Source organism: Pelodiscus sinensis, chromosome 8, assembly GCF_049634645.1.
Source record: "Pelodiscus sinensis isolate JC-2024 chromosome 8, ASM4963464v1, whole genome shotgun sequence".
Lineage (NCBI taxonomy): Eukaryota > Metazoa > Chordata > Testudines > Trionychidae > Pelodiscus > Pelodiscus sinensis.
The window spans coordinates 5,174,730-5,187,713 of record NC_134718.1 but is presented as its reverse complement, the minus strand read 5'-3'; the positions used below and the strand labels follow the sequence as shown (position 1 = coordinate 5,187,713).

Genomic DNA, 12,984 nt, shown 5'->3' with positions numbered 1-12,984 from the left:
AGGACAATGAGATGTACCTGGAATGGGACTGGTTCTCATAAATCGGAAAGGGAGGGGTCTGCGAGCAGGGACAGTTATATTGTATAATGACCACAAGGTGGCAGCAAGGGACAGAGGGAGAGTCTGGGACAGCTATAACCCAATGCAATAGCAAGGGGCAGGGTGGAGAAAAGGATGCTATCTACTATATATTTATGTGTCTGTCTGTCTGTCTGTCTGTGTGTTCCTCAGCCAGGGGAGATGCAGTGGCCCTGGAGAGGCGTTTCTCACCTGGCCCCAGGCTGCTGCGGTGAGAGAGGGCTGGGGTTGTCCTCCCTTCCTGGGGCAGCCTGCCCCCCTTCTCCCCAGCCCCGCCCCAGAGCAATGATTCAAATGAAGAAAAACAAAACGGAATTGAGTTAAGGACCCACGCAAGGCCGGGTAAATCTTCTAGCCCAATAGTAAACACCAGGCTCCCCTACCTTAAATACATAATGGATTGTTCTTCTCTCGGAGCATTTCAGGGCGATAAAAGCAAGCGTGTCCAGCAAGGTGTTCTGCAGCATGCACGGCCCGAAGCTGGCCTGCTCGGGGATGTCTTGGGTGGTCTGGACCGTGGCAAACACTTCCGGGAAGTGCTGATGCAAGAGCTTGTTGTCACCCGTCCAGAGGAGTTTAGGCAAAGCCGGCAGTTCCATCCCCGACCTGCAACAAAGCAAGGCGTCACTTCCCGGGGGCTAGGAAATGGGAGAGGGAGGAGGGATGAACCCCTTTGTGATTTATACTTCGAAGGCCGTAGGGAGCTGGAATTGACTTCTAACGAGATGGGATCGTTAGCGCTCGCTAGGCAGAGCTAGTAGGCACCGGCGGATGGGCATGGGTGGAGTTTGCCTGGCACAATGGAGCTTGTGGCTTTATTGACAAGCGATCCTGCACTAACACGTCCCTCTGAATCTTGTGAATAAATCAGTCCGTCTATTCCAGGGTGTTTAGCCAGCTGCTCCCGGGGCCTGACAGCTCCCCTGCTACTGGCTGTGTCTACCCAGGACCGTGACGCTGTGGGCACAGTAGGGAAAAGCTCCAGTTGATGAAAAGAAAGTCAAGCTAGTCCCGTCTAATCGCAGTGCTGTTACAGGATCACAGGCCGCAGGACTTTCTCAAGACTCGGCTATTGTCCGCTGCGCGCCCCCAGACTGGAAACGCTGGGATTGTTCCAAACGATTCCGGCTTTTCTTCATCAACTGAAGCTTTTCCCCCACTGGGCGTCCTGCCTTTTATGTCCTGTTTGTACTTTGTAGGGGGATGAGCCCCAGTGTCCTGGCCAAATTCCAGCCGGGGAAGTTACAGTCCGCTCCTTAAGGCGGTTACAATTGGGCACAGAGTTCTCTTTGTTTCCTGGATAGCTTGGTGGAGCCTTAATACTGTGTGCCGTTATCTGCCTGCCCCGCTGCACCCCCGAGGTGGCTGCATTTCAATTGACGTTATATCAGCTAGGAAAGAAAGTGATTTGAGAGCCATCTCGGTGAGGGGGACAGGCCCAGGGTAAATTAGTGCCAGAGAAGCAGCAGCGGGTTTTGGCTGGGCAGAACCTCCTCGGTCCAGCTTTGGGTTTTGCAGGCACACACGAGGGATGAGTTGGATCCAGATCACCTTCCATTTGAACACCAAGGACCAGGTTCCCTGGGAGTTGAGCGCTTGGGCGGCCGCCCAGGAGAGGTTCAGGTCCTGCCCAGCTGATTGGCAGAGTGTCCACAGCTGCCCAGAGCCAGCAACATGTGTTTCTACTGGTGGTGCACATCTGTGCATGCCTCAGTGCACGTAACAAAATTTATTCCACATGCGGATGCAAACTACTGCATGGAACATTGCCCAGGATCCAGGGGGTGGGGAAAAGGGCTCGTAGGATCCGTTTGGGACAGTTATGAAGGCCGGGACAGAGTGTGACGACTCTTGCCCCGACATGGTGACCTCAGGCATTGAACAATACGGCCCGGGCGGTATTTATCAGAGACTAGTGGGAAACGAGCCGGGGCTCAGACGCTCTCGCCCGCCCCGGGGAAGCCGCACATGGTTAGGTTGCAGGACGGGGCCCTGGGTCGCTGCAGGGTTCAGGGGGCTGTTCGCGGAGACGCAGCTCCATCATGCTGCCATGGACGGCAGCGCAAAGACCCGCACTACCTCCAGGGAGGCCGGACTGGTCCATACAGCAGCTTCTGCGCCAGGCCCCACCTACCCTGCCCCTCCAACTGATCCCAACCCCAGAGGGTTTCCAGAGGTTCTGGGGACCCAGAGAGGACTATGCCACAGAGCACACGTGTGCACAAACACACACACGAGTGCATGCATGCACAAACACACACAGCTCACCCACAAACACACACACACAGAGCGCACACACACACACAGTACAAACACACACAGAGAGTGCACACCCCCCCACAAAGTACATGCACACACAAACACACACACAGAGCACACGCACAAACACAGAGTGCATGCACAAACTCACACGCACAGTGTGCACACAAACACGCACACGCACGCACACACACACGCGCACGCACGCACACACACGCGTGCACACACACACGCGCACACACACGCGCGCACACACGCGTGCACACACACAGTTCACGCACACACAAACACACACATGCGCACGCACACACACGCGCGCGCACACACACACGTGCACACACACAGTTCACGCACACACAAACACACACACGCGCACGCATACCCACACACGTGCACACACACAGTTCACGCACACACAAACACACACGCGCACGCACACACACACGCGTGCACACACACAGTTCACGCACACACAAACACACACAAACACACACACACACACACACACACACACACACACTCCCTGTAGCTGCTGGAGATGGATTGGGAATCTCAGCTAGTATCCAATCAGCCCATTTTCACCCCCTCCCACCCCAGAATCTCTCCGATGCAAGACGCCCCCCCCCCTTTTGTTTGCCTCTTGCTCAGTGCCGGCGATGGGCAAAGCTCCATAGCGGACCAAGCCCCCCAGTCCGGCAGCAGTGGATGCCGAAGCCGGTACAGGTGGCGTGGGGACGTGGAACAGGGGGTCTGTCCATGGCAAAGCGGCTTGTCGGGGCAGGCTTGGAAGCCTCCGGCAGGTGGGGACAAACCTGTGGAGCCGCGGCGTCCTGCACGCGAGCCACTAGCCACCTGTGGCTACGTGGCCAGAGGAGGGGGGCTAGTTCGCTACACCCGGCTTTGGAGGCTGAATACTTGATTGAATGCACCATCTAGTGGTTGGCCTTGGCATAATGCTGCCAGGCAGCCTTCGCCTTTGTGCCATTGGCTGGTGTGTATCCTGCCCTGGTCACTGCCGTCTCTGGGGCCCGCCTCCAGAAGAGCAGGTGGGCCCACGAAGCGTGGAGAAGGCAGTGTCTCTCCACCAAACTCCTCGGTAGGGCGCGATCCCGTGGGCGGCCTCTAAGCATCCCTGCTGGATCCGACCTCCAGAGAGGACAGGTGTTCCTCCTCCCCTGGATCGCGCTGCGGCTTAGTTCAGAGACAGGCCTCCAGGGAGCCAGCCGTGGGCAGCCACGGAGGAGACGGCTCCCAAAAACACAGGCATGGAGTGAGGAGGCGAGAGGTTTCTGCATTGCACGGATGTCTACATGGGGGGTTAAGGGCTCGCCTTTGTGGATCTGGGCTGGACCTCCTTCCCCCTGCCTTGTGTGGCTTGTCCTCTCCTGCCCTTGCCCCAGAGGGAGAAGAGTGGGTGCCGTGGCATGGCTTATGGGGGTAGGAGTCGGAGGGAGAAGGGGGCGCTGTTAGCCAAGCGGGGTGGAAGATGTGCACTTGACACGTTGCAGAAGGTGGGGAGGTCTGGTGTGGTCCTTCGTCTCCGGAGAAGACTCTGTCTCCTGCCCAGACCAGCTTTCTCCTTGGGATAGAAAGTTCTTCTGGGCATGCAGAGTAGCATTATGGCCCATGAGCCTATCCAGGGGCGGTCGGCTCGTTCAGAGACCTGCTGTGCCTTGAAGATAAAGACTGAGACCTTGAACTCCATGTTGAAAGAGTTTCCTGCTTGACCCTTTGACCCACCTCCCCTGGAGGGTAAAGGCAAAGAGGCCTCGGCAGTGGAGTGGGGGAGAGAAAAGAGGGCTAGAGGCAGAGTGCGGAGAGATGGAGAGACACCAGACCTCTTGGGACACTTATCAGGCAAGGAGGACAGGAACCGGGGCTGGGTTATCTCCCAGGAGAACAGCAGTGAAAAGAGGGGCCAATTACGCTAGAATTGAAAACGGGATTTTTTTCCGAAACCTCTTTTGTGGCCATTATTGAAATGCTTTTGGTGGCATTTTTCATAAATGCAAAAAAATCTGAAACAGTTAGCGCCATTTGCCACGCTTTGCATTCGGAGAACCCTTCCAATCAGCATTTCTGTGTTGGGGGGGTTGTTTTAGCTCTGGGTTTTTTGGGGAGGCTGTTTGTTTTTTGTTTGTTTGTTTTTTGAATATACGATAAATTAATGCAGCCCTCACATTGGGGGCATTTCAAACCCTACGGAACAAAAACAACTTCCAAATATTTCATGACCGTTTGTTTCCATTTATTGGAGAAACACCCCCCTGGGGGAGGGAAGGAGAAAGGTGAGGGTAGGAGATGCGGATATAAGAAAACCTCCATCCTGGAGGAAAGAAACTTACGAAACCTGGGGAGTCAATTTCTGTTTCAGCTAAGACAGAGCAACCCCAATGGAGTCAAAGCACTCAAATCCGGGGTAAGACAGAATAACTGTTCTTGGGGTACGAACCTGAGACTGCTCAGGGCCTGGTCAACGCAACGCTTCTGCTGTTCTCCCACCATTCCTCGCAAGTCCAAAAAACTACAATCAACTACGGAGCAGACGTATGCAAAGTCGGTATTGACTTGTCACATGGGGATCTGCTAAATTCTCCGGAGGGGTTTTCAGCAGGTATGTAACACAAAAAAGCTGCAGTCTAAGGGAGTGTCTACACTGCACCCTTAGCTCCACATAAGCTACGCAATTTGTTGAGTTAATTTCAAAATAGCTTATTTCATCACTTGGCGTTGGCTACACAGTGCCAAATTTTGAAATATACCGCTATTCCGAAATGTCCCTTAATCCCCGTGGAACAAGGTTTATAGGGACGTCAGAATAGCGTGCCCGTTATTTCGAAAGATATTTTGAAATAACCGGCGCACGGTCAAGACACAGAATCGCAATTTCAGGAGACCAGAAGTATCCCGAAATAGCTCCGCAGAGCAGATGTGCCCTAAGAGCTGCAATGCAACTAGACAGCTTAACATGGCAACTACGCCCCTCACTTTATTTAGCATTCACCCCAGAAAGGAAGGAGACTAACCATGAGGGAGGAGAACCAAGTTTGTTGCTCGTGATGGACCAAAATATAAATGTCTTTAAATCTGACCTTCCACCAAAATTCACACTCCTGGATGGGAGCCGGCCTCTGGGGGTTGGGTTTGAGTGTGGATCCAAAGCCAAAAGAGACCCTTGGATGTTGGAAATGGTGCAGGATCAAAAGAGCAGAAATGTCTTAGAACCGCCCCTGAGCACGCAACAGTCTCAAACGTGAACCTCAGCCTGAATCCCAGAACGGTCCCCGGCCTGGAGCTCGTTTGGGTCCTAAACCAAAACCGGAGTCCTCAGCAAGAGAGTCGATACTGTTCGAGGAAAGGGACATCAGGAGTTGAGTAGCTTTGCAGGGAGCCGTTAATCAGTGCAGGAGAAGCTGTTTGTGAACCCCTAACTTCTCCTGGACAGCAAAATCGGACAGTACCAGAGAGAGAGAGAGAGAGAGAGAGAGATCTCTTAACCCAGTGGTCCCCAACCTTTTGGGGCTGCCGGGCGCCCGGGGGCGGGGGCTGCGCATGTGCCACACGCCCGGGGTGCAAGAATGGCTCAGGCCAGCCCTGGTCACTAGGCAGGTGCACATAAATGCCCCGGTGGCACCACATTGGGGACCACTGTCCTAACCCATAGGTTCCCAAACTGGGGGGCGTGAAATAATTCCAGGGGGGGTGCGAGGCATCCCGGTCAGACTTTAAAATGGCCACTTTAAAAGGGCAATGCTTGCTCTGATCTTAAAAGGGCAACCTTTTTTTTTTTTTTTTGCACTCAACCAGTTTTGTTACTATGGGGGGGGGGGGGGGACATGAGGGTTTCTCAAAAAGGGGGCATGACACTGAAAATTTTGTCCTAACCGCTGTGCTCCGTGGCTTTATGGAATCTAGACTCAAGTGGCTGGAATGACAGGACCCCCATCAGCTTCTTAACGAGGGAGCTATTTCCTGCTGCTGGATCATAGAATCCCAGGGCTGGCAGAGACCTCGGGAGTTGAGTCCAGACCCCTGCTCAAAGCTAGACCAACCCAACTCAATCCTCCCAGCCAGGGCTTTGGCAAGTTTCGAATAATTTAATTGGTTTGGAACCTGCTTCCTTTCTTTCTCCCACTGCTAACCGTTTATTCCCAGATCCACTCCCTTCGAATACACTGAACTATTCCCTCTCTTTCTGGCACGTCCGCCTGTCAAACACTTGCTGATGCTTATCCGTGTTGGCCTTTTGCCCCAGGTAAGCATGTCTCCTTTGCATATCTCCAAAGCCAACGCTTCCGGCCCGTATGCTAGAGGATTCTCTGCATCTTGGGGTCCTTAAACCATTTGGGGACTTCAATATCTGAGACATAGGTGAGAGGATTATTCTAGGAGTGGGTGGGTGAGATTCTGTGGCCTGCACTGTGCAGGGGGTCAGACTAGATGATCATAATGGTCCCTTCTGACCTTAAAGTCTATGAGTCTATGAGCATGTCAGTTTCCTTACCCCTCCATGAAGTTGCTCTGGTACGGAAGTGCCTAAAGATGCACACATGTTGCCAGCTGTTTTGATCAATGGGAAGGAGCTCAGGAAAGAGACACTCAATGAGGCAGGCATCCAGGAGGAGGGATGAATAAGGGGCAATGTGGCTCGTTTAGTCAAGTGGTGGCAGGTTAAGTTTGAAGCACACAAATGTAGGAGAATTCTCTCGGGCTCTGGCAGCCACCTGGATGACCCTGAGCGGTGAAATGTAATACATATCTACCGTCTACACTGCCCACTTCATCGGTAGGTCTCAGTGCTCTTTACAAAGGTCAGAGTCATCGTCCCCTTGTCCAAATGAGGAAACTGAGGCACAGAGGGTGACATGACGTGACTTCCCCCTCCTTACCTATCAGGCTAGGGGCAAACCTAGGACTCTAACCCAGGTGTTCTGAGTTCTAAACAGGTATGCTAACCATTAGGCAAGGCTGTCTGCGTGTGAGGGGGTAGTCTGCCCTCAAGTGCTGTGTAGGATTCAGTCACCCAGTCACCCAGTCTTCTGGGAGGTTTTAACGTAGGCAAAGACCAAGAAATTGGAGGCATCGAGGGCGAGGAAGGGGAGCAGGTATATGTGTTGCCTCCTGTCTTGGAGCACCAAGACACCTGTTCTCTGAGCCAGAGAAGTAACAGGGAAAAGGGCCCGGCAGCAGGAGAAGTTGGCTAAGGCCCGGTCACTGGCCTGAGTTATAACCCAGCCCCCAAGAGGAGGCCTGGAGACTCCTGGAAGCACAAAGTTGCTCCCAGAGGACACCAGCCCCCCCAAAAGGGACAGGCGTTCTGAACTCCCCTGCCTGACCGACAGGGACCGGTGGGACAGGATGCACCGTGATACCATCTCAGTGACGCCTCTCAAAAGGTGGGCGTGCTCCACACCCCATCACTGCTGGGCGCTCTTCCTATAGGGGCTCGCTGCTTTTCGGGGGCTCCTCGCCCCCCAGCGAGTGATACACCCGCCTGGTGGCCCTCAGTGGCACATTTCTGCACCCCGGCTTTGAGAGACCCCTCCAATCGGCAGTCCCCCCAGGTGCAGTGCGCCCCGGAGGCAGCCCTGGGAGTTCTCCACTAGATGGCGGAGGACCCACACGGCTGCTCGCTCACAGCCTGGGTGGCTTTGTGTGTTGCTTGTGGGCCCGGACAGCTCCCAGAACCCAGTTCTGGCCCTGTGACTCCTTGGAGCTGCCTTGCGCACAGCTGTGCCACTTCAAGCCATCACGTTTTCCTGACGTCTCTCCTCACGTAGCTCCCAATCCAGAGGCCGGGCCCTCTCCCAAGGCAGGGCACTAGAATAGCTATTTCCTCTCCCTTGTGCTCTTTTAACCATCTGCATTTCCTGCTTCTTGCATTTTGTTTGCTCCCCTTTGCTAGGAGAACATCTTGGGGCGGCTTGGGAATTTTTCAGGCGGTACCCTGAGAGATGAGAGCAAACTCTCTTTTCAGAAAGGGGGCAGAGGAGCTTAAGGGTGAATTCGTTCTCTAGATCCCTGACTTGGACCTTAAAAGGTCGCTACTCACGCCTGGAAATGGCTCCGCTTGCAGCATTCTGTTGGTGGGCTTCACAAAATAGCAAGCTAGAAGCCACCTCCCTCCCGCCTTCCCAGGACTTGTCACCATGAAAAGGAGAAGAGAGGCCCTGTTGAAAATACAGCACCGTCGCTGACTTGTTTATGACAGTCAGGGCTGGGAACACCAGCTATTAAACATGCTCGGTGCTTCCTGTTTCTGCAAGCTTAAGTTGCCTATAACTTTACCAAACTTGAACTATTTGGGCTGGAGTTTTCCACGCCAGGCTGAATTGTTTTGGATACCTCCAATGGCTCAGCTGCGGCCAAAAATGCAGCTAAGGGAAAATTCATTGTTTTGCCCAGGCTACAAACTTTTGGAAACTTTTGACTTTCTTTGGGAAGCTTTCACGTCCACATAGTCTGGAGGAGAGATATGACGTTTGGCAGGTTTGTCTGGCTTTTCCCCCTTTTAATTCTGAAGCCTATACCCTCCATCAGATTGCAAAACAGAGCTGAGCTGGGGTTTCACGTTAGCTTTATGCATGGCCCCGCATGTCACCTTCCAGAAATTGTCTAGTAGCTGATCATGAATTTTATGAATTGTTCTGATATTTCTAAGCATCAGATGAGGGGGTTTCAGGCACACATTTGAGCCTCCAGGTGTTTGCAAACTTCCCAGAGCAATGTTCCCTCTGATCTTTTCCATCCATGCGTGGAATAATTTTATGTGCACCGTGTCAAGTGTGAATGTGCACCACCAGTAGAAACAAAAAACTTATCCGTGGGCACTCTGCTCATCAGCTGGGTGGCATTTGAATCTCTCCTGCATGGCCACACAAGTGTCCAGCTTACAGGGAACACTGGTCCAGAGGATCTGAAATTCAATATTTGAGCTGTGTGGCAGGTCATTTCAGTTGCCTGGTCTGGTTTGTGGTTCCCCTGTTAAGCTGGAATAACCCGACCTTGATGACCACAACTGCCTGACGACGTCTTTGGGGTGCTGGATCGCTCAGGGAGCAAAGCAGCAGGGGAACCCAAAGGTATAAGAAACATTTTAAATCTTTCCTATTCCCTTTTGTCTGGGCAGAAAGAATCTGGCCAAATACACGGACCTTAGCTTTCAAGACTGCAAAGTTCTCTAGCTGAGAGGGAGAATTCTATAGCCTTGATATATTTGCAGGAGTGGGAGGGAAGAGGGGGAGAGAAAGTTCTTAGTTGAGTCATTTAATGAGCGTCTTAGAGCTCTGGCCAGCATGGTTTGCCAAGCTACGTCCAGACACACAAGGCACTTTGTACCCCTGCCAGCTGCACGGAGTGAATTCATTAGCGTGTGCCATCCTCTTCGGGAGTTTGCGTGCGATCAGACAGATGCCTGTACGGTCTCCGGAGCATCTGCACAAGTCCACCGCCTGGTTTTCCTCCAACACTGATCCCCCTCTGTCTGCCTGGCTATAGATCTGGGTAGTACCAGGAACAAGTGCAGCGTGCCTCCCGGCAAAAGACCTGTCTGCTGTTTGCACATCCAGCCGCTACCCACTCCACTCCCCCCTTTCCCGGCTGCTGGGGGATTGCTCAGTTGTTTGCGGGAAAATGATCACAGCTTTTCTCGTTCGCCTGCTCCCACAACCCGTCTCTACAGGGCGGCCAAGGCGAGCGCTTCCAGTACCAAGACCTGGGCTTTCACGCTGATCCCTCGTTAGACACACTGAGACGAAGAGGCTGATTTTTAACAGTGAAAATAATTACCCATTAGAATAATTGCACCAGGGGGAAGGTGGTGGATCATCCCTGATCATTTTCGGTGTTTTTCTAAAAGATCTATTCTATGGTAGGAATTATTTGGGGGATTTTCTCTGGCCCCTCTTAGCAATTGCATTTTTACATCAAAAGCTAAGAATGGGACACTTCCAGCCCACTTAATTAACCTCATTAGCACTAATCCTACAATTGACAGGTACCTTTTTATTTTTGCTGTTATATAAATCTTGGTTTTTATTATTTCTTCTCCAACACATCTGATGAAGTGGGTTTTGCCATGAAAGCTAATGATCATTTATATTTTTTACATCTACACTGCACCCTTAGTTCCAAACAAGCTATGCAATTTGAGCTACGCACATTGAGTAGCTTATTTCCAGTTAATTTCAAAATAGCTTATTTTGTCATTTGACGCTGTCTACACAATGCCAAATTTTGTAAAAAAACGCTATTCCAAAACATTCCTTAATCCTCGTGGAATGAGGTTTACAAGGACATCGGAAGAGCAAGTCCATTATATTTCAAAATAACAGGCTTGTTCAAAAGATGTGGAATAGCTATTTCAGGAAGTATCCCAAAATAGTTCCGCAGTGTAGATGTACCCAGATCTGTCGCTAACATGCCACAGGACTGCTTGTTGTTTATACAGGATGTCAGATACGACCACAATAACCCTTTCTGGCTTTGAAGTCTATCAAGAACTAGAGGCACCCAAACATCTGTGCAGACAAAAATCAGTTTCATGACTATGGACAGAGAAAAAGGACCCAAAAAGATGCTGACAAAGGCAGATTCAGCCAAAATGTATAACTGGTGAACACATTCACAAAGCATGCAGTTATAATCCAGCTCATGATCCTCTCTGATTTTATACACAAAAAGGAATTTCATCCCATCCGTTTACAAGAGTTTTAAGCCACGCATGTGGTTGAACCATATTTTTAAAAATCAAGGACTACCAAAGATACCGGGAGTAATACTGGGTTGGCAGTGTTTCTTTTCCTTTTTGAAAGGTCTACACATAGCTATGTAGCTCTTCCTTAGCATGCATGTGTATTTTAAAAATTATAGTTGATTTAGTATATTATATGATTCTCATTTTCTCATTATGATGAGGGATACCTGAAGTATATTCTAGATTGTGAAGATTTGGTGAACATAATAAATACTGTGTTTAAGCTTACTATGATGCGCAATTTTTTTTATTTTCCTATAAACGATTGATTTGCAACAAGCGACGGATCTGTACAAAAATCACTTGTAATACAATATTTGCATTTTCCCTCACCATAGTCTAAATAATTTGTTGTAAAATAAACAGTATAACATGGTGTCATGGAGCCTTAACTGTATTAACAAATATATGATTTCAAACATAACAAATATCTACATATATTATGCTAAGAACTGTAACTACCCATTTAAAAAAAAAAAAATTTGTTCTCCTATTTTCTTGTTCAAATATATTACAGCCAATTGGCAGAAGAGAGCATATTTTGATTTTACATGTATGTAACGGGAATAATGCTAAACCCCTCTTTTTCTGTACGATTTTGGTTCCAATTTGCAACCTATTGGACATAGCAAAAATCAAATTGATGGTCTCTTAATGATCCAGTTTTTTACTTGATGTAGTGGCACACACAAAAGACTGTCAAAAAATCTTAGTATTATTCTCAGTCTTCACATTGCCTCTAGAGAAAACCTTTTCACCAGCGCTCTGGTACCACTTGTCTTTCTTAAATTGTAACAAAAGCTGTCAAGCATCATAGTTAGCAATTTTTGTGGGGGGAAAAAAGTGAGCATAAAAGGAAGCTCCTGCCTGCCAGCTTATATTCAAATACTGCATTCACTGTGCAGTTGTAACCGATCTTTTTTGAACAACTAAGACGCTGGAAGAAACAGGTTTAAATCAAATGCTTTTTGACATCTGGCAGCCCTGTTTGATAACGAAAGACGGCGATTCCAACGTTTCAAACACCCATTCCAGGCTGTGTTCTACCAAGTACATTGATTCTTCCATAGAGAGATTGGCAGGTTTCATATTTTCCCCAGACTGACAGAGGAAAGAGATTCTTATTGAGCTGGAGAGGAGATTGTTGCTAACTGGATCGAGTCCCGTGTCGGTGGCAATGGGAAGCGCAGCGGACCTATCTATGCCTAGGAGAGTTCGCCGATATGAACTGTCTACACCAGGGTCCTTTTGTTGCGATTGTCGCCGGGGTGGGTTTTGATGAGCGAGTGTGGTTATAAGGGTGACAAGAAACAGCTGGGGGGGGGGGGGGTACTTAGACGGCTGGATTAGAAAACCGCCGGTTAGAGGGTAAGGAGGAAGAGAGTTTGGTTACAGGCTCGCGGGGGGGGGGGGGAGTAGAGTCCTTTGGGGGTCACTTTCCCAATGGGGGGGTCTTTCTGCCCCGCGAGAGGAGGGAGGGGGTCGTGTTTCCACCCAGTTCGGCAGTCAAAGGAGCCAGAGGGGAGGTGATGGGAGCTCCCCCGGCCGGTCGGTTCCCCGGCTCTCCCCCCGGCCCCAGCCCTTCCCATCCCGCCTGGTCCCGGCGCGCCAGGCGCAGGGGAGTCCGCCCTGGCCGGCTCCCGGCTGCTCTGCATCCCCGGGCAGGCTCCCGGGACCCGCCGCCCGCCCCTGGAGCCCTGCCCCGCGCAACCAGCCGGGGGGAGCCCGCAGCGCAGCGCCCCCGCCGCTCGCTTACCGGCCTCCGCAGCCTCCGCGGCGCTGCCGGGCGAGGGGCCAGAGCCAGCGCCGTGCGCTCCGGGCGGCAGCTGCAGCCCGCGGTGCCTGCCCCTCGCTCACCCTGCGCCGGGCTGGCGGCACTTAGCGGCCCTGCC

At 51.3% G+C, this 12,984-nt stretch overlaps 1 protein-coding gene across 2 annotated transcripts in view; it reads right to left on the bottom strand.

Annotated features, from left to right (window-relative positions):
* Window positions 1–12,984, bottom strand: part of ZNF488 (zinc finger protein 488) — a 23,114-nt gene extending 10,130 nt beyond the window's left edge. Inside the window, exons 1-2 of one of the 2 annotated variants that reach the window (XM_075934634.1) lie at window positions 12,849–12,984; window positions 462–684 (exon numbers count right to left, since the gene is read on the bottom strand). In XM_075934634.1, the coding sequence (XP_075790749.1) occupies window positions 462–677 (216 nt within the window). In that variant the 5' untranslated portion in view covers window positions 678–684; window positions 12,849–12,984. Of the gene's footprint in view, window positions 1–461; window positions 2,229–12,848 lie in introns of those variants that run through there. The other variant, XM_075934635.1, reaches the window with a different exon arrangement.